This window comes from Enhydra lutris, unplaced genomic scaffold (assembly GCF_002288905.1).
Source record: "Enhydra lutris kenyoni isolate GAN:26980312 unplaced genomic scaffold, ASM228890v2 scaffoldscaffold85, whole genome shotgun sequence".
Lineage (NCBI taxonomy): Eukaryota > Metazoa > Chordata > Mammalia > Carnivora > Mustelidae > Enhydra > Enhydra lutris.
Window position 1 is genome coordinate 5631498 of NW_019154169.1, and position 24469 is coordinate 5655966.

Below are 24469 nucleotides of genomic sequence, written 5' to 3' on the forward strand. Positions count from 1 at the left end.
TTTAAGGGCATGTCTGCAACAAAATTCTTAGTTTTCCTTCATCTGAGAATGCCTGTATTTCTTCTTCATTCCTTAAGAATAGCTGCAATGAGGGGCGGCTGGGTGTTGCAGTCGGTTGAACGTCTGACTCTTGGTTTCAGCTCAGGTCATGATCTCAGAGGTGAGACTGAGCCCCACATTGGTTCTGCGCTCAGCTTGGGGTCTGCTTGAGTTTCTCTCCCTCCACCTCTCCCCTTCACATACTCTCTTTTTAAAATAAATAAATAAATCTTAAAAAAAAAAGAAGAAAAAGAACAGTCTCAATGGGTATAGCATTTGAGGTTAACTGTTATTTTCTTTTACTACTTGAAAATTATCGTGCTGTTTCCTTTTGGTTTCCATGGTTTCAAACGAAAAATCTAGTCTTTTGAAATGGTGTTTATCATCAATATATAATATGCATTTTATTTTAAAGACTTTATCTAGTTTTTAGAAATGGATGTCTTGGTTTTGAGTTCTTTGGATTTTTCTTAATAGGTATTTGCTGAGTTTCTTGAATCTATGGTTTTATATGAAGTTTGGGAAGTTCAACTGTTAAATCTTTGAATACTTTTTCAGTCCCACAGTCTTTTTCCTATCCTTCTGGGGCATGGATAATATGAATATTGACTCTTTTGTTATTGTCCCACAGGAAGTGAGGTCTCTATTTTTTTTCTTTAAGTCTGTTTATCTTTGTTTTTTAGATGAATTAAATACTGTCTTTAAGTTCACTGTTTTCCTGCTTCTGATATGTCTACTCTAGAGACCATTAGTTTGTCTTTTATAACACCTATTACATTTTTCATTGCACTTACTTCTTTTCTATAAGTACTGTGTTTTTTGGGCAACATTCTGTTTTTTCGTTTGTTTAAAGAGAGCTTGTAATTGATTGTCAATGCGTTTTTATGAAGACCATTTAAAATCCTTGTCAGGCGGGACGCCTGGGTGGCTCAGTTGGTTAAGCAGCTGCCTTCGGCTCAGGTCATGATCCCAGTGTCCTGGGATCGAGTCCCACATCGGGCTCCTTGCTTGGCGGGGAGCCTGCTTCTCCCTCTGCCTGCCATTCTGTCTGCCTGTGCTCGCTCTCTCTCCCTCTCTCTCTGACAAATAAATAAAATCTTTAAAAAAACAAAGAACCAAAAACAAACAAACAAAATCCTTGTCAGGGGGTGCCTGAGTGGCTCAGTCAGTTAAGCGTCTGCCTTCGGCTCAGCTTAAGATCTGAGAGTCCTGGGATCAAGCCCCATGTCACTGGGCTCCCTGCCCAGCAGGGAGCCTGCCTGTCCTCCCTCTGCCTCTCTCTCATGCTCACTCTCCATCTCTCAAATAAATAAATAAAATCTAAAAATAAATAAATAAATTAATTAATTAAATAGAATAAAAATCCTTGTCAGGTAGTTCCAACATCTAATTAATCTTCATATTGGTTTCATGTGATTATCTTTTCTCCTTCAGGTTTTGGTTTCCCTGGCTTTTGCTATGACAAGTGATTTATTGTATCCTGGACATTTTTGTTTTTATGTTAAGAGAGTCTTGATTCTATTTAAGTCTGTTTAAATCCATTTTAGCAAGGAGTCATGCTGTTAGGTTTAGTGTATAGATCTAGCCTACTTTTGTAAGCTTTAGTTCTAATGGCAGCTTAGTTTTCAGAGCCCTTTCAATGTTATTCTGATATGCTTTATATCTCTGGTACTGCTGGGAATCCTGTTCAGTCCCTGGTGGTGTTGTCTGCAAGAACAGAAAGATTTTGTGGATCCCCAGTGTAGCTAGGCCACCTCCCGTGGGATGGGGGAGGCACAAGCCATTGAAGTACATTTAGCTTCACTGAGATACAGAAGGCACTGAGCATGGATTTCCTTATGCCATTGGGCAGAGGACAGGGAATTGCAAAACTCTGTTAATGGTACCTTTCTGGGTGAATTGATCTGTTGGTTTGTATATCAAGACACTTCCTTTTGCTGTGGGTAATGATACATCAATCATAGAATTCTTTCTGCTACTGCAGCTGGCCAATGAAACTGTTGCTAGGGTGTGGGTTGTAGAGCAGGTGCTAGAACTCCCATTCAGTCTTTTGGGCTTCCCTGCTCCTTGTCTTTTGGCTGGAGAGAGTAGATTTCTCTTGGTGTGTGTGTTTGCACCTGTTAATAGTTCCAGGTTGTAGGCCTGCTGTCCAATGCTCATTATGGGGACATAAAAGAAATAAAAAGAAAACCCACAGACAAACTTCCTGGGAAGATGGTGGAGTAAGAGGATCCTGAGTTTATCTCATCCCAAAGATACACCTAGATAACACCCACATCAGTTTGAATATGACCCGAAGACTGCCAGAACAGACTGTCCACAGCAAAGTATAGAGAAAACTGAAAAATGTAGGAATGGCAGAGATGTGGGCAGGCAGCAAACTGACCTGCAATGTCTGTGGGAGGGAAGGACCCCTGAGGCACTGACAAGGAAGAGGAGCAGAACCCACCTCAGACATCCCAGGCATCCCAGGCATCCCAGGCATGGGGTGCCCACCCTGGGAAAATGAGTCCCCGTAATGTTTGGTTTTGAAAGCCAGAGGGGTCTAACTTCACAAGTTTTTAAATTAGTTGGGCTTAACATCTGGAACTTTAAAAATCAGCTGGCTCAGCTCTGAGAAAGCCAGGAGGATGATAGGAAACTGAGTCCTTGCTCCTAAAGAGATAGTATAACAAACAGCCCTGCTGGTAGGTAGCATAGAAGTGGCAATTTGACAAATGCCTGAGGTACGTAGGAAGATTAATTTGCTAACCTGAGAATACGTGCTGGTGGCCAGGGATCTATGGGAGACTTCTCTAAGAACAAAAGAGCTGGCAGGTAACATTTCCTTCCCCGGCCCCCCAGCATAGATACATGGATACCTGTGGGAAGCAGCAGAGCATGCACACTCTCCACCTAGCTTGCTAACAGCATGCCCTGCCCTCATGCTCTCCTGTGGACCCTCTCTCAGCAGTTCTCCAGAGTGGCTGGCTATAGTTCCTCTCCCACTGCCCGCCAGTAGAAACCTTGCTAACACCACACACCTTCCCCCTTGTTCTCCTTTGGATCTTGCCCCTCCAACATGGCCTGGTAGGTGTTCTCCAAAGTGGTGCCACAAGTGTGACAGTGTGAAGCATCTCCAACAAGGGCTGGCACCACTCCCTACTGACTTCTGCTCTGGGCACAGGGTAAGATAACCATATCAGTTCGACTATGGCTTCAGCAGTGGGCTGGGAGCAGACATCAGATCTGACTGCAGGCCCTGCTCACCAATGACAGCTTCTCAGGAAACAACACAAGGAGAGCACCCTGAAGTTCGGTGCTACTGTGTCTCTGGCAAACACCTACTCTGACCCAATTCAAGCCCAAAGCAGCCCCAGACTGGCCCACTACCAACACGGGAACTAAACTCAGCTCACAGCAGGCAAAGAGAACCTCTGCAGATGACTAGACTGAAGGCAAATGCAGCTCAGCCACAATAGTAGGGCACATGCAACACACATAGGAGACACCCCTGAAGTGCCAGGTTGTAGTGAATGGAGGACACTGCATGGCAGGACACTACAGGACCTCTTCTTCATAAGGTCACCACTTTCATGAACTGGAGACATAGCTAACTTTCCTAACACATAGAAACAGACACAGAGAGTTAGACAAAATAAGGAGACAAAGGAATATGTCCCAGGTAAAAGGACAGACTCACAATAAGAGACCTAAGTAAAACGGAAATAGGTAATATGGCTAATAGAGAATTTGAAGTAATGGTCATAAAGATACTAATTGGAATTGTGAAAAGAATAATGAAACTCAGTGAAACACACAACAAAGAGAAAGAAAACATAAAAATGAAACAATCCAAGATGAAGAACTCAAGTGAAACTAAAAACACACTACATGGAATAAATAGTAGACTAGAGGAAGCAGAAGAATGGATCAGCAACATGGAGGACAGAATAATGGACAGCAATTAAGCCAAACAGGAGAAAGAAAAAATAATAAAAAATGAAAATAGATTAAGGGAACTCAGTGACACCATCAAGCGTAATAATATTCACATTATAGGGATCCCAGAAAAGAGAAAAAAAGGGCAGAAAATTTATCTGAAGAAACAACAGCTGGTTTCAAGATATACAACAAAGTTGTAGTAACCAAAACAGCATAAAATTAGACACATAGTTCAATGGAAATGAGTAGAAAACCCAGAAATAAACCCAAAATTATATGGTCAATTAATCTGTGACAAAGGTGGCAAGAATATCCAATGGGGAAAAGACAGTCTCTTCAACAACTGATGTTGGGGAAACTGCAGAGCTACATGCAAAAGAATGAAACTGGACCACTTTCTTAAACCATACACAAAAATAAACTCAAAATGGATTAAAGACCTACAAGTGAGACATGTAGTCATGAAAATGCTAGAAGAGAGCACAAGTAGTGATTTCTCTAACCTTGGCCATACCAACATTTTTCTTTGTATGTCTCCTGAGAAAAGGGAAATAAAAGCAAAAGTAAACTGTTGGAAGTACATCAAAGTAAAAAGCTTCTACACAGCAAAGGAAACTTTCAATTAACGAAATTAAGACAATCTACCAAATGGGGAAGACATTTGCAAATGACATTCCTGATAAAGGGCTAGTATCAAAATTGTAAAGAACTGATACAACTCAACACCACAAATACAAATACATTAAAAGTCACTGAATTGTACACTTCCTGATCATGAAACAGGTAGATTTTGTGTGAAACTGGTATGTTTTACCACATACACAAAATCAGTAAAAATGGACAAAAGACCGGAGTTCCCAATCTTCTTTATTAAAGAAGAAATGCAGGGACGCCTGGGTGGCTCAGTAGGTTAAGCCTCTGCCTTCAGCTCAGGGCATGATCTCAGGGTCCTGGGACTGAGCCCTGCATCAGGCTCTCTGCTCAGCAGGGAGCCTGCTTCTCCCTCTCTCTCTCTCTGCCTATTTGTGATCTCTCTCTCTGTCAAATAAATAAATAAAATCTTTAAAAAAAATAAAGATATGCAGTTGGCCAATAAACATACAAAAAAATGTTCAGCCTCACTTGTCATCAGGGAAATTGCAAATCAAACTATAGTGCAGTATCATGACATATCTGCCGGGATGCCTGAATGAATGTAAGATTGACAATAACAAGTGTTGGTGAGGATGTGAAGAACTGGAACTCTTACAGTTTGATGAGAAAATGAGGAAACTATTGGATAGTGTCAACGAACTCTGAACAAATGTATATCCCATGATGCAACAATTTCATTTACAAGAATGTTCATAGCAGTACTAATAATAATAGCCAACAATTGAAAACAGCCCAAATGTCCATCACTAGGAAAATAGAAAAATAAATTGTTAGAACAGAATGCTTTATACAGCTGTCAATCTTAAGCTTTTTCTTCTGAAACAGCCTCCTAAAAGCTCTAAGATAAGAACGACTTTGGCAAAAAAAAAAAAAAACAAAAAACAAAAAACAAAAAACTCTGGCATGTCCTAATTGTTGGAAGGAAGTTAGTATTGTAGCACGCCAATAAAACAGAAATGGACTCAAAAGGAGGCCTTATAAGTACCACAGAGCCTGTGTTCTCATGACAAAGAATTGGATTTTTAAATTTCAGTTCCATAGGAAGCTACTTGGGTTTGGTTATAAGTTTGGCTGCATGTGACAGAGACAAAAAAATAATAATGGCTAAACTATATAGAAGGTTAATTTTCTCTTGCATTAAAGTCCAGGCTGGAGTGTAAGCTCTGCTCTGCAAAACCATGACACCACATCCACATTGCAGTCTGAGGAAATGGGAGAATAAAGGGCATAGGTCATGGGCCACCTAGCTTGTAACCTTTCAGAAGCTACTGTATAATACACACTTTTTAAGACAGAATTTAGTTACATTGCATATTCTATAAAAGAGCCTGGGAAATGCAGTGTTTATATTGAGCAGCCTTGTTCTTAACTAAAAAACCATGGGTTCAGTCAATATACAATATATATTTGGGGGCAATTAGCAGTCTCCATAACATAATTCTTTGGCCTGGTGGAAATTGTTAAACACGCTCTTGTAGATGCTTATTAAGTTGATCTCATTCTAAAACTGACTCTGCTAGATACTGATTGATTTGATCCAGAATGTTTCTTAAACATCCATAATTGCAACAAACTCTGAGGTAGATCACATTTTCAGAACCATGGGGTGCCTGTCTGGCTTGGTCGGTTGAATGTTTGGCTCTTGGTCTCAGGGTTGTGGGTTCAGGCCCCATCTTGGGTGTAGAGATTGCTTAAAAATAAAATCTTAAAAAAAATAATTCAGACCCACTGACTTGACTTGTTATTTAACTACCTCAGTTTCTCCTATAAGCTCTCCTTTCTCTGTGTTCTGTGTTCTCCTTACTCTCTTTTTTTTTCATTCAGTTGCACGATGGTATTTAAGAGCTCTTGATGGTATTTAAGAGCTCGCCAAGCCTTTCATTTCTTATGTGAATTATTTTTCAGTTATCTCTCTTTTCTACCATAGATATATTTATTTTCTAACACAAAGACAGCAATTAAAATGTGTTTCTTATCTTTCAGAGTTGGTGTCCAGGTGTGAGACCAAGAAGTTATCTCCAAAAAGAGACATTTATGAGACAGAACCATCCCGATGGGCTATCATGGAACAATTTAAAAGTCATAACCCTGAGAAGTCCATTTTCAGAGATATTTGGGAATGCAGTAGTCACTTTGAGACACAACAGGAACAGGAGGGCTATTTCAGGCAATTTGTTATCAACCATGAACACATGCCTATATTTAACAGACATACTTTATTCACTCAGGAATTTTATAATAGAGAGAAAATTTTTGAATGTAAAGAATGTAGAAAAAACTTCAGTTACCATTTATTTTTTAGTCATCACAAAAGAACTTATTCTGAAGAAAAACTTTCTGAATGTAAGGAATGTGCAGAAACTATTAATACGTCGTATCTTACTAAACAGAGAATTCAAAATAGTAGCAAGTGCAATGAATGTAAGGAATGTTGGAGGGCTTTTCTTCATTGTTCACAACTTAAACAACACCTGAGAATCCATAATGGTGAAAAACACTATGAATGTAAAGAATGTGGAAAGGCCTTTAATTATGGCTCAGAACTTATTCTGCATCAGAGAATTCACACTGGTGAAAAACCCTATGAATGTAAGGAATGTGGGAAGGCCTTTAGGCAGCGATCACAGCTTACTCAACATCAGAGGCTTCATACTGGTGAAAAACCTTATGAATGTAAACAATGTGGAAAGGCTTTTATTCGTGGCTTTCAACTTACTGAACATCTTCGACTCCATACTGGTGAGAAACCCTATGAATGTAAAGAATGTGGAAAGACTTTTAGGCATCGCTCACACCTTACCATACATCAGAGAATTCATACTGGTGAGAAACCCTACGAATGTAGAGAATGTGGAAAGGCCTTTAGCTATCACTCAAGCTTCTCTCACCATCAGAAAATTCATTCTGGCAAAAAACCTTATGAATGTAGTGAATGTGGGAAGGCCTTTTGTGATGGCTTACAACTTAGTCTACATCAGAGGATTCATACTGGTGAGAAACCCTATGAGTGCAAGGAATGTGGGAAGACTTTTAGACAGTGCTCACACCTCAAAAGACATCAGAGAATTCATACTGGTGAGAAACCTCATGAATGTATGATATGTGGTAAGGCCTTTAGACTTCATTCACACCTTATTCAACATCAGAGAATACATACTGGTGAGAAGCCCTATGAATGTAAGGAATGTGGGAAGGCCTTTAGCTATCATTCAAGCTTCTCACACCATCAGAGAATTCATTCTGGGAAGAAACCTTATGAGTGTGGAAAGGCCTTTAATCATGGCTTGCAATTTAATCTACATCAGGGACTTCATACTATTGAGATGCCAGTAAGGTTTCCTCTCCTTTCTCCCCATCTTAGTCTAGCATCATGATATCATTTTTAGAAATATAGGTTTTCCTTTAATGTAAAAGTTGGTAAAATAACTGAATTTCATTAGTGTTGATTTATTTCAGTAATCCTTGGGAAAAAACTTCAAGTGGAAAAATGAAAAAGTAATTAACAGGTAAAAATTCTTAATTGCTCTGGTTCAATTGCTGTTTCTGGGCTGTTATAACACCCAGTATTGGAGATAATTTTATAAAGTAGTGTTTTTACTGAAACTAGTGAAATGTGGCAGAAATAAAATCAAAACAATTTCTTCTCATTTCACAAATCCCTGAGATAGCCAATATGGGTGTGTAGCTGTTTCCTGCTCAAGCATACCTGCAAGGATGAAGGGTTTATTGGATGTGAGTGGAAGGTTATACCACCTAGAATGATATATTTCATGGCAATTTCTTTTTGCACAAATAATTGCAAACATTTTCTCAGGTGAATACATATAGATCTAACTCACTGTTTTAAAGCTTTAGAATATTTCTAGTATGGGGGGCGCCTGGGTGGCTCAGTGGGTTGGGCCGCTGCCTTCGGCTCGGGTCGTGGTCTCGGGGTCCTGGGATCAAGCCCCGCATCGGGCTCTCTGCTCGGCAGGGAGCCTGCTTCCCTTCCTCTCCCTCTCTGCCTGCTTCTCTGCCTACTTGTGATCTCTGTCTGTCAAATGAAGAAATAAAATCTTAAAAAAAAAATATTTCTAGTATGGGATATATATCTGTATTTTAAGCCATTTCCTGCTCTAGACATTCAGTTGTTTCTAAACATTCTCACATCATTCTTTTATTTCCGTTGGGTAGATTACCACCCATGTACAGTGTAAGTATGTTTTGATGTTATGTTGATTTTTTTTTAATTAAAAAATTTAGGTAATAAAAGCACATGCTACAAAATTCAAAAGCCATCAAACAAGTAAAGTAAAAATTGAAGCTTCCTTAGTATCTGGACCCAGGCGCCCCAAACTTTTTCTTTTAAAAAGACCAACTCTTAGGTTTTATTGATCCTTCCTATTGTCTTTTTAAAAATTTATTTTTTACATTTCTTTTCAGTGTTCCAGAATTCAATGTTTATGCACTACACCCAGTGCTCCATGCAATACGTCTCCTCCATAATACCCACCACCAGGCTCACCCATCCCCCCACCCCCCTCCCCTCCAGAACCCTCAGATTGTTTTTTAGAGTCCACAGTCTCTCATGGTTTGTCTCCCCCTCCAATTTCCCCCAACTCCCTTCTCCTCTCCATCTCCCCATGTCCTCTGTGTTATTTCTTATGGTCCACAAATAAGCGAAATCATATGATAATTGACTCTCTCTGCTTGACTTATTTCACTCAGCATAATCTCTTTCAGTCCCGTCCATGTCGATACAAAAGTTGGGTATTCATCCTTTCTGATGGAGGTATAATACTCCATAGTATATATGGACCACATCTTCCTATTGTCCTTTTTTTTTTTTTTAAGATTTTGTTTATTTATTTGACAGACATCACAAGGAGGCAGAGAGGCAGGCAGAGAGGAAGGGAAGCAGGCTCCCTGCTGAGCAGAGAGCCCGATGCGGGGCTTGGGATCATGACCTGAGCCGAAGGCAGAGGCTTTAACCCACTGAGCCACCCAGGCACCCCTGGTTTCTGTTTTGATCCATTGGTTGTTCAAGAGTGTGTACTCCTGAAAATTTATTATTTTCACATATTTGTGAATTTTCCAATTTTCCTCCTGTTTGTAGTTTCAAACTATTGTGCTCAAAAAAGTAACTTGATATGATTTCAGTCTTAAACGTGCTACGACTTGTCTTATAGCCTAACATATGATGTATCCTGGAGAATGTTGTGTGTGTTCTTGAGAAGAATGTGTATTCTGCTGCTGTTGAATAGAATGTTCTGTGTATGTATGCTAGTTCCATTTGGTCTAAAGTGTTATTCAGGTCCACTTTTTTCTTACTGATTTTCTGTCTGAAATAGCTATCCATTGTTTAAAGTTGGATATTGAAATTCTCCACTGTCCTTTTATTGCTTTCTATTCCTCTCTTCAGGTCTGTCAGTATTTGCTTTATATATTTAAATGCTCTGTTGAATGCATACATAGTTATAATTGTTATGTCCTCTTTATGAATTGACTATGTAGCGAACCTTGAATGTAGCGAACTATGAATTACTATGTAGCAAGCCTTGTCTCCTGACAGATTTTAACTAAAACTCTGTTTTTATTGATTTAAGAATAACCACTTCTGCTCTCTTGATTACCATTTGCACAGAATGTCTTCTTTCTTTAAAAAAAAAAAAGATTTTGTTATTTATTTGAGAGATAAATCAAGCAGTGAGGAGGGGTAAGGGGAGAGAGAGAAGCAGACTCCCTGCTGAGCAGGAAGCCTAATGTGGGGCTCGATACCAGGACCCCATGATCATAACATGAGCCGAAGGCAGACGCTTAACTGACTGAGCCACCCAGGTGCCCCAGAATATCTTTTCTATCCTTTCATTTTCAGCCTATGTGTGTTCTAAAGCTAAAGTGATTTTTTTTGTAGGCAGCATATTTTGGGATGTTTTTTTCTTCTCCCCCCCCCTTTTTTTTTGATTCAGTCAGCTACTGCATTAATTAATTAATTAATTAATTGAAGAATTTAATTCTTTACAGTAATTATTGATAGATAAGATCATGAAAATGTGCCATTGTCATTCATTGTTTTCTTACTGTATTGTAGTTCGTTTGTTACTTTCTTCCTGTCTTGCTATTTTCCTTTGCAATTTGATGATTTTTTCCCCAAATTTTTATTTTTATTTATTTTTTTTAGAAGACTTTGTTTTGGAGGGCCTGGGTGGCTCCGTGGGTTAAAGCCTCTGCCTTTGGCTCAGGTTATGATCCCAGGGCCTGGGATCGAGCCCTGCATCAGGCTGTCTTCTCAGCAGGGAGCCTTGCATCCTCCTCTATCTCAGCCTGCTTCTCTGCCTACTTGGGATCTCCGTCTGTCAAAAAAAAAAAAATAAAAATCTTTAAAATACTTTGTTTTGAGGGGCGCCAAAGTGGCTCAGTTGGTTAAGCATCTGCTTTCAGCTCCGGTCATAGTCCCAGGGTCCTGGGATCGAATCTTGCATCAGGGAGTCTGCTTCTCCCTCTGCCTCTCCCCGCACTCATTCTCTCAATCTCTCTTGCTCTCTCAAATAAATAAAATCTTTAAAATCTTTAATAAATCTTTAAATAAAATCTTTAAAAAAAATAAAAAGATTTTATTTGGGGTGCCTGACTGGCTTATGGGTTAGGCATCTGCCTTCAGCTCTCAGGTCATGACCTCAGGGTCCTAAGATTGAGTCCCATATTGGGCTCTCTGCTTAGTGGAGAGTCTGTTTCTCTCTCTGTGTCTCCCTCTCTGTCTCAAATAAATAATTTAAAAAGACTATTTATTTATCTGAGACACAGGGAGAGAGATAACGAGAGAGTACGAGCAGGGGAAAGAGGGAGAAGCAGGCTCCCTGCTGAGCAGGGAGCCCAACATGGGGCTCGATCCCAGGACCCAGGGATCATGACCTGAGCCAAAGGCAGGTGCTTAACCAACTGAGCCATCCAGGCACCCCTTTTATTTTTATTTTAAGTAGGCTCCACTCACAATGTGGGTGTCGAACTCATGACTCTGAGACTAAGAGTCTCATGCCCACCAAAAGAGCCAGCCAAGCACCTCTGACGTTTTTTTTAAAATAGATTCCTTCTCTCTAACTTGTGTATCTACTATAGGTTTTTTCTTTGTGGTTACTATGAAGTTTACATAAAACATAACAGGTCTATTTTAAGCTAATCACAACTTAAGTTGCATAGAAATGCCCTGCTTTTATCCTCCCCCCCATTTTATATTACTGATACATTTTACATCTTTTTATATTGTATATCAAGAAATTAGTGTAGCTGGTTATTTTTAATATTTTTGTTTTTTAACTTTCATACTCAAATATGACTTATGCACCACCTTTGCAATTTTAAAGTATTCTGAAATTGACCATTTACCTTTACCAGTAAGTTTTATACTTTCCTAAGATTTTGTGTTGTTACTTAGTGTCCTTTCATTTCAACTTGAATTCTCTATAGCATTACTTTTAAGGCAGTTCTCAAGTTGTGATGAACTCCCATAATTTTTGTCTGTCTGGAAATGTCCTAATCTTGCATGTGTACCTTGCCATATCCATTTTAAGTTATCAAAATCTACTTTACCTGTGTATTAACTTAGTTCCCATGAGATGCAGAAATGTTACTCCTCGGGAGCTTTATTGTTTTATATATAGAATTGCTTTTTAGATCAGTTAAGAGAAGAAATATGCATTTGTGCTCTATTTTTTATAATCACGTCATTACCTTTACTGGTGCTTTTTGGGGTACCATCTAAAGTCACTTTCATTCTGGAGAACTTTCCCTAGTGTATTTTGTAAGGTGGAAATTCCCTCATTTTTGTTTGACTGGCAGTGCCTTTATTTCGCCATTTTAAATTTTTATTCATTCATTCATTAAAGACATAATTAATTAATTAATTTAGAGAGAGTGCGAGCACTTTTTGAAGAGGGAGAGGGAGAGAATCTCAGGCAGACTCCATGCTGAGCAAGAGCCAGATGGCGGATTCGATCCTGTGACCCCAAGATCATGACTTGAGCTAAAACCAAGAGTCATACACTTAACTGACTCAGTCCCTCTGGCATCCATATTTCACCATTTAAAAAAAAAAAAAAAGACTTTATTTGACAGAGCACAAGTAAGCAGAGGGAGAGGGAGAGGGAGAAGCAGGCTCTCCACCGAGCCGGGAGCCCAATGTGGGGCTCTATCCCAGGACCCTGGGATCATGACCTGAGCCAAAGGCAGCTGCTTAACCTAGGCATCCCATTTCACCATTTTTTAAAGACAGTTTTACTTACATATAAAATTCTTTTGTACAGATTTACCCCCTTCTCCCAGAACTTTGAATATTTCATCCCATTGTCTTCTAGTCTCCATTGTTTCTGATAAGAGACCCACTATTAACATTATTGGGGCTCCCTTTAAGTGATGAATCTTTTTCTGTTGCTTTCAAGGGTTTCTTCTTGACTAGATTTTATTAATTTTACTATGAGGTCTTTGTGAATCTTTGCCTAGAGTTTCTTGAGCTTCTTGAATGTGTACATTAAAGTATTTTCAGTAAATTGGGAAATTTTCAGCCATTATTTCTTAAGTGTTTTTTTCTGCTTCTCTCCTTTACATGTATGTTGGCATTCTTAATGATTTCTCTCAGGCTCTGTTCATCCTTCATTCTTTTTTCTTTCTATTCTTGGAATTACTAATCTTCACATCCATTCTTTTGGCAGCTCAAATCTGTTGAGTTCCTCAAGTCAGTTTTCATTTTGGTTATTGCAGTTTTAAACTCAATTTCTACTTGATTCTCTATAATTTTAATTTCTTTTTTATTTTTTTTTATTTTTTATTTATTTATTTTTTATTTATTTGACAGAGAGATCACAAGCAGGCAGAGAGGCAGGCAGAGAGAGAGGAGGAAGCAGGCTCCCCTAGAGAGCAGAGAGCCCGATGCGGGGCTCGATCCCAGGACTCTGAGATCATGACCTGAGCCGAAGGCAGCGGCTTAACCCACTGAGCCACCCAGGCGCCCCTTAATTTCTTTTTTAAAGTTTTATTTATTTAAGTGATTTTTACACCCCATGTGGAATTCAAACTCAGGACTTCAAGATCAAGAGTCACATGCCCTATGACTAAGCCAGCCAGGCACCCCTCAATTTCATTATTATTATTTGCTCTTTTTTTTTTTTTTTTTAAAAAGATCTTATTTATTTATCTGACACACACAGAGAGAGAGAGACAGTGAGAGAGGGAACACAAGCGGGGAGTGGGAGAGGGAGAAGCAGGCTGAATGTAGACACTTGACCACTGAGCCACCCAGGTGCCACTAATGTTTGCTCTTCGATGAAGAGCAAACATTGATGAAACACTTGATGAAGCATTGTCATATTTTCTTTTGCTTCTTTAATCATGCTTTTTCCTTCAGTTCTTCAAAATAATTTTAATGGCTGCTTTGTTGTCCTTTTCTGTTAAAACTCTCAGACAATTTTAGTTGCTTGCTTTTTTGTCTCTATGTCTGGGTCATGTTTTTCTGTTCTTTGTACGTCTCATAATTTTTTGCTTATAATTAACACATTAAGGGTACCTGGGTGGCGCAGTTGTTAAGCATCTGCCTTTGCGTCAGGTCAGATCCCAGGGTCCTGGGATCAAGCCCCACATCGGGATCCCTGCTTAGTGGAGAGCCTGCTTCTCCCTCTCCCTCTGCTGCTCCCCCTGCTTGTGCGTGCTCTCTCTCTCTCTCTCTGTCAAATAAATAAATTCTTTTAAAAAGTAAATCAATAAAATTAACACATTAGGTAATATATCACGTTATCTATTTTAGCAACCCTAGGTATTGATTTTCCCACTCTGCTTTCTGGACATTGATAATCTGTGGCCCTCCATCAATCCCAAAGTCTTTATTGTTTTATTTTACAGTTGGCTAATACGGTGATATTGTCTTACACCCTTTAAAAGGGATGAGCATAAAGTATTCAGGGCCACTTTTCATAAGGAACCATGCCATAGGGTTCCATGAATGTTTTTCTTCTATAACTGAGGATCAGAATCTGTTTTGCAGAGGCATAGGCAGCACTGGCAAAGGTATTTTGTAGGATCTTGACCATCTGGTTTTAAAAGGAGTATAGATTTGTAGCATGCTACATTGTGACTGCTTTTCTTTCACAGAAGTAATCACCCAGCCGTCCTGAATATTGCACAGGGTGTCAATCTTTCTCCTGCATGCACTGTAGAATGAGTGTCAACGCCTGGTTGCAACACACAAGTAATTGTCCCAGGGTAAGAGTTATTTCCCTGAGCCTAGTATCAGTAATGACTTTGCTGGAATTGAGACATATGATTCAATCTGAGATAGAGTTTTGAGCAAAGACACATGACCCAGAGCTACTTTAAGGAGGGCCTCAATCTCATGCCTGTAAATACCAATTATCAAAACTTCTGATTTAAGTCAGTTAAATTTATAATAGAGGTTTGATAAGACTTGGAAAATACAGCACAAAGTGCTGTACAGCAAAGCTCAAAGCACAAACTCTCCAGACAGCAGCACAGATCAAATAGCGTGCTTTCCAGTAGACAACAACTCAAAATGCATAGTTGCTAAAAGGCAACAGAGCTTGTTAGGAAACCAAAGCATGAGAACACATACCCCTGGTAGTGGTAGCTATTGCTTAGACACTCTACTTGCTCTATAATTTTTGAAGCCACCCTAAAGATGTGGGATCGATTCCCAACTCGAAATTTGGTTTGTATGTCAAGACCGATAGTACCATACATGCACCAACAGGGTATGGAGAGGTTTATTGCGTAGTGAGATTTTCTGGGGAGAAGAAGGGAGAATTCCAAGCAGGTCTCAGAATGGATTGAGAGATAAGGCAGGGAAGAGTGACTTGGGTTTTTTATTGTGCTTACTGGCAGGGCTCTGTAAGGGTTCCCATGAAGAGGCTGGGGTTTGTGTAGGTTGAGCTTCCCCACCTGCACTAAAGGGATACACAGCAGTCAAACGTAAAAAGAGGGATCATACCCTTTATTATATTGTATTGTCCATTACTTTGCAGCAAGCAACCACAAACTTAGCAGCTTAGAGCAACACACAGTCATTGTTTCACAGTTTCTGAGGGTTATGAGTCTGGACACAACCTATGTCCTCTACTTCAAGGTCTTTCATAAGGCTACAGTCAAGGGCTACCTGGCTGGCTCAGTTGGAAGAACATGTGACTCTTGATTTCAAGCCCCATGTTGGGAGTAGAGATTACTTGAATAAATAAAACTATTTTTTAAAAAAAGTCTACAGTCAAGGTATGGGCCAGGTTTTACCTGAAGGCACATCTGGGGAAGGATGACTTCCAAGCTCACATGGTTATTTGCAGGATTTAGTTCCTTACAGGTTGTTAGACTAAGGACATCAGTCTCATGCTGGTTGTTGGCCAGAATCCAATTTCAGTTCCAATTGCTGTATGGGCTTCTTCAGTATGGCATCTTACTTCGTCAAAGCCAGCAAGACAGTAAAGGTCTTCTAGCAAGAAAGAAGTTCTCTTTTGTAACTTTAATTACTTAAGTGACTTCCTAGGATCTTTGCCTTATTCTGTTGATTAGAAATAACTTGACAAGTCAGCCCACTCTCAAGGAAAGGGGATTACACAAAGGCACGCATATCAGGAGTCAGAGATCATTGAGGGACATCTTAATCTTTCTGCCACAGGGAACTATGGCCTTTTACTTGAGCTACTACACATTGGAAAAAGGAAAATACCTAGACATCTTGAAATCTCCCATATGGGGGTCTTACACAGTTTTTGAAAATAAGCTCCTGGTGTGCCACTGGGCTCTGTGAAGACAGAACGCTTGACCAGGTGAAACCAAGTCACCAGGCATCCTGAACTGCCCATTGTGAGAGCTATGTTCCGTCAGAACCACAAAGTGATAAAGTTGGATGAGCCCAGTGCAATCTTTAAGAAAATGGAACTGGTACATTCAGAATTGTGCACAAGAAGTACTAAGGGCACACAGTCTACATGGATATGTCACCCATCACTTACACCAATGTCTCAGATCACTCATAGTGGACATATGGGAGTCCCATATAACCAGCTGAGGATGAAAGAAAAGGGCTGAACTTGACATGCAGTTTTTTGGCTCTATATGCAAATGTAAACTGAAATGAAAAGCAGCAGCATTACATAGAAGCTTCACACGGGAAGCTCTGAGAGGGACATTTTTCTCAGTGGGTGAAACATTAGGTATTGCATTTGGTCATCCACTTCGTGTATAAGAAGTGGCCCAAGAGAAGAACAATCATACTCCTAGGTTAAAATGGTCTAGTCAGGGGCCTAGAAGAAGAAAGGTTGGAAGATGTTATATTAGTCAGTATTTAACCAGAAAACAGAAAGAGTATATATATTTATTGCAGTGAATCTGCTTATGTGATTGTGAGGGCTAAGCAAGTCTAAAATCCGGAAGGGCAAGCTAGAATTCTTGGACATGAGATGAACCTGCTATCCTTGGGCAAAATTTTTTCTTTTTCAGGAATTTCTCAGCTCTACTCAATGTCTTTCAACTGATTAAATCAGGCCCTCCTTAGATTATCTAGGATGATCTCCCTTAAAGCTAACTGATTATGGACTTTAGTCACATCTACAAAATACCTTCACAACAACACCTAGATTAGTGTTTGATTGAATAACTGTAGTCTAGCCAAGTTGACACATAAAAATGACCTTAGCAGTCCACTGCTTATCAACATTTCCTTAAATCACACTCTTCAAATGAAGAAGTCATACTTTCTACTGACATGAAACACTATCCTGTGTACAGTAGAAAACATATTAATGCTTTCCCCAAGAGAGGACGCAAAAGCCCTTGGGTGAGGTTCACTCACATCCTGTAACTGTGATATAAAGTTAACTATTACTAATAAATCTTATGTTTGACAGGGGTAGGAGAGGGAAGGAAACAAAAATATTTGGTTAATATGTATACAAACATAACAAAATGGAGAATCATGCATGCTATTTCTGTTCTCATTTTTACAACTGGCCATGTCGTTATAGCTAGTATTTATAACTATCTCTTTCCACTATACATGCCATATCTACTTTGTCCTCAACAAGTGCCTCAGCTGATTTTGATTCTTTCAGGATAAACCAAATATTCCTGAAGTGTCTCAGCCATTAGCAGTCCTGCCCGAATCCAGTTGTAGTTTTCCATGAACATTAATCACAGGATGTGGTAGTACTGAGACATGCTAAGGGAGATCCTATATTTCAGACATAAGATTCTTTACATTCATTATATATTAGCAGCCCAAATTCCTCCTGGTAATCAGGACCAATCACTTATTGAGTACAGTAACCTCCTCCTTTGCCTGTTGATTCAGAAGCATGAGGAGCACAAAGCAGCCTCAACCCAAGGTGGCAGCTTCAACTTTAAGTTTAGTGGAACAATTATTGTCTTCTGGTGGAAGCATTCCTCTCATTGCAACTAAGCCTTCAGTCCAGCAGAGTCCAAGGTTGCAGGGATGGAAAGCAAAACTTTTGCTAGTGGATCACGATAGGTAATGAGTGGAACCACTCCCATTTGCACTCGGTTCCTGGACACATTGGCACCATATACTGGATGTTGATTTAAAGCGTATATAGCATCTTCAAAGACACTTCCCCAGTCCCACAAATACAGCTATCTCAATGGCACTGAAATCAGGGCTTCAAAAGGCCATTCTAACATTCTATCAAGACAGATTTTTCAGGGGGAAAAAAAAGCTTCTTCAGAATGATGGAAAACATGGTAAGACCATGTGAGTAGCATGAGTATGGGCTCACTGCCACAATTCATTTGCTATGAAATGAGCTCTTTGATCAGAAGCAAATGTTATTTGAAATACCGCAGTGATGCATAAGGTGCTCTATAAGTACCATCTGTAAGATGGTAGTGTGCTGGAAGCACTGAATGCAGGGAAAGAAAAGCTGTATCACCCAGGGAATGAGGTCATTTTGGTGACTCAGTGTTGGTCTTTCCCACTGGCAGACTGGGCCCTCAGCAGTAGCTATAAACAGGATATTCTGGGTGAGTGAGAGTCCATGTTGCTGAGCCTACACATAAGCATCACTGGGGCCATGGTCACTTTGTTTTATGAACCCACTGGGTAATAACACGAGTGGCTGAGAAAAGAAGCTGACTGATACCCTCAGAATTGGTCATCTATATGTGTATTAAGATCCTCCTCTCCTGAAGTAAGCATTCATTCACATGGGACACAAATAACTTCACATCATTTCCCATTCAGAGAAATCTGTTCACATACCACTTCCCCAGACTTCCTTCTAAGTCCCTGACCATCCCACCAAACTATTGGCCACAGCCTATGACTATAGACTCTTGCTTCTGGCCATATTTTCTTCTAGGCTAAATAAACAACCAGATGCCCTCCTCATATTTTTTCCCATTGGGAAGATTTCATCATTGTCCCTTCAAGGAGGTCCCAGAATGGGCTGTAGTGCTGCAGCTGTCCTTATTTGGGTGGTACTTGCATGTCATACAGAACCATCTGTAAGCTGTGTTCACATGTTTCTCTTCCTTAGCCAGCTGGTTGTAGGGCCCTCCCCATGAGACCATAGGATGGGCTGGGAGTGGTAATATCTTAGGAGTAGGGGCCATGTGTATTTATTTAGTCCATTTAATCTTTTTTTTTTTTTTTTTTTTTTTTTAAGAAAGCACGGTGAGGAGGAGCAAAGGGGAGGCAGAGAGAGAAAACCTGAAGCAGGTTCCATGCCCCACACAGAGCCTGATATAGGGCTCAATCTCATGACCCTGAGCTCATGACCTGAGCTGAAATCAAGAGTTGTGTGCTCAATTGACTAAGCCACCCCGGTGCCCCTTTAGTCCACTTCTTCATGCAACTTTGCCTTCAGGGCCTGCTTGAGCCAAATCTCCAGTATACCAATCTCATTTGAGATAGTATGAACAGCCTGGACCTGTTGAAGAGCTTTCTCTCATTCTGGGCCCTCCTCAAACTAGCAGTTTTCAGTTTATTATGTAAATGGGCCATAATGGTATATCCAAATTACTTTTTTAAACATGTGTCTAAAATCCAGAGAGTCCACTATGTGTCATGCTCTGTTTTTGTTCTAGGAAGGGATTCTTCACCTTAATATATCTCAGTATGCACCACATTGACTCTATAGAAATTCCACTGAGATGGAAAGACCCTGAATTTTTGCCAAAGTTATTTCCCAGTCTCTGACATTCAAATATCTTGCCAATATGTCTAGAGTCTTTATTAATTTAATGGCCTAGCATGATGACTTGTGCAAGGGAAATCTGATAGAGGTGTGGGTGGACTAAATTATGACTTAGTGCTGGAGAGTTGATATACTGTTGTGATGGTTAATTTTATGTGTCAATTTGGCTAGGCCACAGTACCTACATATTTGGTCAAACATTATTTTAGATGTTTCTTTGAAGGTATTTGTTAGACAAGATTAACATTTCAGTCAGTAGACTGAGTAAAGCAGATTTCCCTCCATAATGTGTGTGGGCCTCATCCAATCAGTTGAAGGCTTTAATAGAAAAAAACCTAACTTCTCTTGAAGAAGAGAAAATTTTTATGTCAGCAGACTGCCATTAGGCTTGAACTCCAGCATTAATTCTTGTCTGGTTTTCCAGCCTGCATGTCTATCCTGCAGATTTTTGACTTGCCAGCTTCCACAATTGCATGATCCGATTCTTTTCTTCTTTGAAAAGATTTTATTTGAGAGAGAGAGAGAGAGAATGAGTGGGGAGAGGGACGGAGGGAGAAGGAGAAGCAGGCAGGGAGCCCAGTGTGGGTCTTGATCCCAGGACTCTGGGATCATGAACTGAGCTGAAGGCAGACACTTAACTGACTAAGCCACCCAGGTGCCCCAACATCCAATTCTTTAAATAAATCTTTTTGTCTGCCTTCTGTTTCTTTGTGTGTGTGTGTACATATATGTTACACACATATATGCATGTATGTACAACACATGTATGCACACGTGTATCTGTGTGTATCACTTAGGGGTTTGTGCGTGTACACACACACACAGACACACAGATATGTATATGTGTGTATAAATCCCTAAGTGGTTCTGTTTCTCTGGAGAGCCCAGATGAACACAGCTACTGAGTTAGAACAGTGAAGGTGTAATGCTGGACTGAAAACACAGTATTTCTGGTGGTCTTTACTAAAAGATATCTAGAAAAAATTTTTTCCAGGTCAGTAGTTTTATGGCACATACCAGAGGATGTGTTAATTTTCTCAAGCAACAAAACCACATCTGGAATGCAATTAGGATTACCACCTGATTAAATTTATGATAATCATTTAAGATCCATCTGTTTCCTGCATAAGCCAAATAAGTGACTGGAACGAGATATGTTGGAAACCACCACTCATCGTTCAAGTCAGTGTCACAAATATCTGCAATACGTACAGGATTGTGGTATTACTTTTAATATGGGTAGAGGCAGTTCTCCTACAAAGGCTTCCAGTTGGCCTTCCCCACCATAATAACCCTCACCCCATACGTCAGAGAACTAATATGGGGTTCTGTTAGTTGCCAAGTATATCTATTCCAATTATGCACTTGCAACTGGGGAAATAAGAAGGGCTGGGAAACCAATGGGCTCACTGTGAAGGAGCCTTGAGCTAAAATTCCATTGATCACCTGACCTCCATAAGCCCTGACTACAACTGATGGACCACAGTGACAGTAATTCCTAAAAAGTATGATTATTTCTTTTTCCTGGATGCAGCTACCTTGGTAAATGGCCACAGTTTCATTTGGAGAAGGATAGGAGAAAAGTTAACAGTATGTAGTAGGAAAAGCTCTAACATTATATTATGTTCATGATGCTTGGATGTCTGGCATTGACCCTGGATTGAGATAAGGGCAGAGATATGTGTGGCACTATTTAAAGTCTAAAGTTCCTGTGTAGGCCCCCAGAGCCCATTTATGAAGTAACTGACTGGATAGCCTAGCTTGACTATGTAATGAGTGAACAGAGGGGCATAAATGCCCTTGCAGGGAACTTCTGCTTTGAGCTCTCCCAAAGTAAAGATTCACATAGATCTTAGTGGTTCAACCTGGAGATAAATTGCAGTCTGCATGTGAATAAGGACACTGGGGAGCTTGCACCTGAATAATTCTGACTCCCTAATTGCTTACCTACCTTTTCTTTCTCTTAGTGAGCCATATCCTTTGGTTCTATTTATTTATTTTTTTTAGTAGGCTCCACAGTGTGGGGCTTGAACTCCCGACCCTGAGATCAATATGTGAGCTGAGATCATGAGTCAGATGCTTAACTGAGTCACCCAGGTACCCTCCCTTTTGCTTTTAAATGAAAGCATTACATAGATATGCTCTATGGAGCCTTGTCTGTCCTTGGACTGATGGAATCTTTGTACATGTTAACTCTCTTTTGTCTCATGACCTTCAGTTGGGTGTATAAAATGTGAATTTGTGAATTAATTCCTGTGAATTATATATGTTTGGTAGTAGTAAGTGGACTTGGCAATCCAAAATCATGTACACTCCTTAGAGATGCCCAAACTTCATTTACCAATAGATCAGTGAGTTGAAAGTCCTCATTTCATATATTTATCCATTCATAAAGTATTCATATAAATTAATGAAAAAGAACATGGCCAAATTCTTCAAAAGAAACCTTCATACAGGAGTATGGAATATAGCCCAATCCATAGCCCAATCACATCAAAACAAAATATTGGGCCTGCTTTTTCTAAGAAGCAGCTTATATGTGAACAACTGTTAGCAAAAATTCATTTAGACTTTCTTCAAAGCATTCAAAGTATCTTCTATAAGGACATGGCTGTACTTACCTCCCTTTCTTCTTTAGAAGTATTTTATTTATTTGACAGCATGAGCAGGGAGAGGAGTAGGGAGAGGGAGAGGAAGAGGGAGAAGCAGGCTCCCTGCTGAGCAAGGACACTCCTCACCCACATGTGGGGCTTGATCCCAGGACCCTGGGATCATGACCTGAGTCAAAGGCAGACACACCTAACCAATTGAGCCACGTAGGCGCTCCCTTATCTCCATATCTTGATTTTTCTCTGCATCTTAGTTCATGGAACATCAGGGAAATGACCCTGCATAGGATCTTTCAAAGATAGGCTTGTTTCCCTCTGCATTATCCAGTAGGTCTTTTGGGGCTGTTTTTGTTTTTTGTAAAATTGTGAAGAATGCATTTTCATAGCTAAGCTAACCAAGTTGATAAATATAATTTACTACCAAAAAATGAGAAAGAAAATAGCATACAAACCCTTCACTGAGTTGTTCTTTATGTATGTAATTGCAAACAAAAACTACATCCGATCTTCAACTGTGTTTTAGGATCATTTTTCTTTTCATGCCAAGTATCTCCTAGTAGTCACCACACTTTCTCATTGACTCTGAATCCAAATCATACCATTATTTTATAATATAGATACTCAGAGATTATTTTCCCTTTCTTTTAATCAATCCAATTTAATTTTTAAAATGTAACCATTTAGTGGTTCAGGAGTCTGAGAAGGCTTTAGCTGAGCAGTTCTTGCTTGGGTCTTTCAGATGGTTCCAGTTGGGTGTTAGAAAGGGTTATAGTCATCTGAAGACTTGATTAGGTGTCCCAGGTGGCTCATTCATTTAGTTGACAGATGGTACTGGATGATGGCTGGGAGCTTAGCTGGGGCTATTACCCAGGTGCCTACATGTAGACTCTAGCATTATAATATCAGTATGGTCAGACTTCTTCCTAGAAGCAGCTTTCCCCAAGTTAGAGTTCCAAGCTACATCCATTCCCTTTTTAAAACTTCCCTTTCTTTAGCATAATTTTTTTGATGTTGTATAAGGAATGAGCTATGGCTAAAGTCATTCTTATGATCAGTTTTTTTTTTTTTTTTTTAAGAGAGCACGTGTATAGGGGGTTGTGGGGAAGGTTTGAGGGAGAGGGAGAGAGAAATTCCAAGCAGGCTTCTGAGGATGGAGCCTGATGTGGGGCTTGATCTCACGACCGTGAGACCATGGCCTAAGCTCAACTGACTGAGCCACCCAGGCACCCCTTATGATAATTTCATTTAAAGAGTTCTGATCCAATGTGAATTCCATGGTGTTGTGTATGATTTGAACTATGACCATAAGCTTTTCCATATTCATCATTTTTATACATCCAGCAAGATATAGGCCATAGGTAAATGCTATTACCCCCTGTTCCTTTACTATACTTGTAGGATTTTTCTCCAGTTAGAACTCTCTAATGCAAGGAAGCATGCTAGGAGCCTTCCTTTCCTTAATATGACTTTTGGATTTCAAATATGGCAGTTTTTGTGGCTAGAGACAACCTCACATTTATTACATTTGTTTGGAATTATATTACAGTTTGGGCTGTGGCTAAAAGCCTTTGTACATACATTATAATTGGATTCTCAGTTTTCATATTTGTAGAGTTTCCCTCTAGCATGAACTGTCTGGTTGGAACCATCACCATATCACTAATATTCAGTTGTTTTCCTTCAGAGTTAATTATATCATGATGTGAAAGTTCTGAGTCATTTGGTAGTATCTACCAGAGCTGATTAAACATACATATGCTCCAGGACCCAGCAATTCCATTCCTAGTGTATACACAAGAGAAGTGAATGCACGTACATCAAATGATAAGTACGTTCACAGAAGCATTATTTATTATGACCCTAAGCTGTAAACAATGAAAAAGTCCATCAACAGTAGATTGGATAAACTGTAATTTAATCATATGATGGAATTCAATATAGAATAGAAATAAATGAACTGCTGCTGCATGCACTAAGGATGGGTTTTACAAACATAATGATGAATGAAACAAGCCATATATAAAAGAATACATGATGTATAATCCAATTTATATAAAGGTT

At 39.7% G+C, this 24469-nt stretch overlaps 1 protein-coding gene and 1 pseudogene across 2 annotated transcripts in view; one reads left to right on the forward strand and one right to left on the reverse strand.

Moving 5' to 3' along the window:
- The window catches only part of LOC111161452, a 637630-nt pseudogene that overhangs the window by 199220 nt on the left and 413941 nt on the right, over positions 1–24469 (reverse strand). The window contains exon 12 of the transcript XR_002641531.1: positions 14502–14514. The product of XR_002641531.1 is annotated as a zinc finger protein 208-like (transcript). The remainder of the gene's footprint in view (positions 1–14501; positions 14515–24469) is intronic.
- LOC111161451 overlaps positions 1–24469 on the forward strand; it is a 678116-nt gene that overhangs the window by 16847 nt on the left and 636800 nt on the right. Inside the window, 1 exon segment of the mRNA XM_022525111.1 lies at positions 6601–7946. Within this exon segment, the coding sequence (XP_022380819.1) occupies positions 6601–7946 (1346 nt within the window).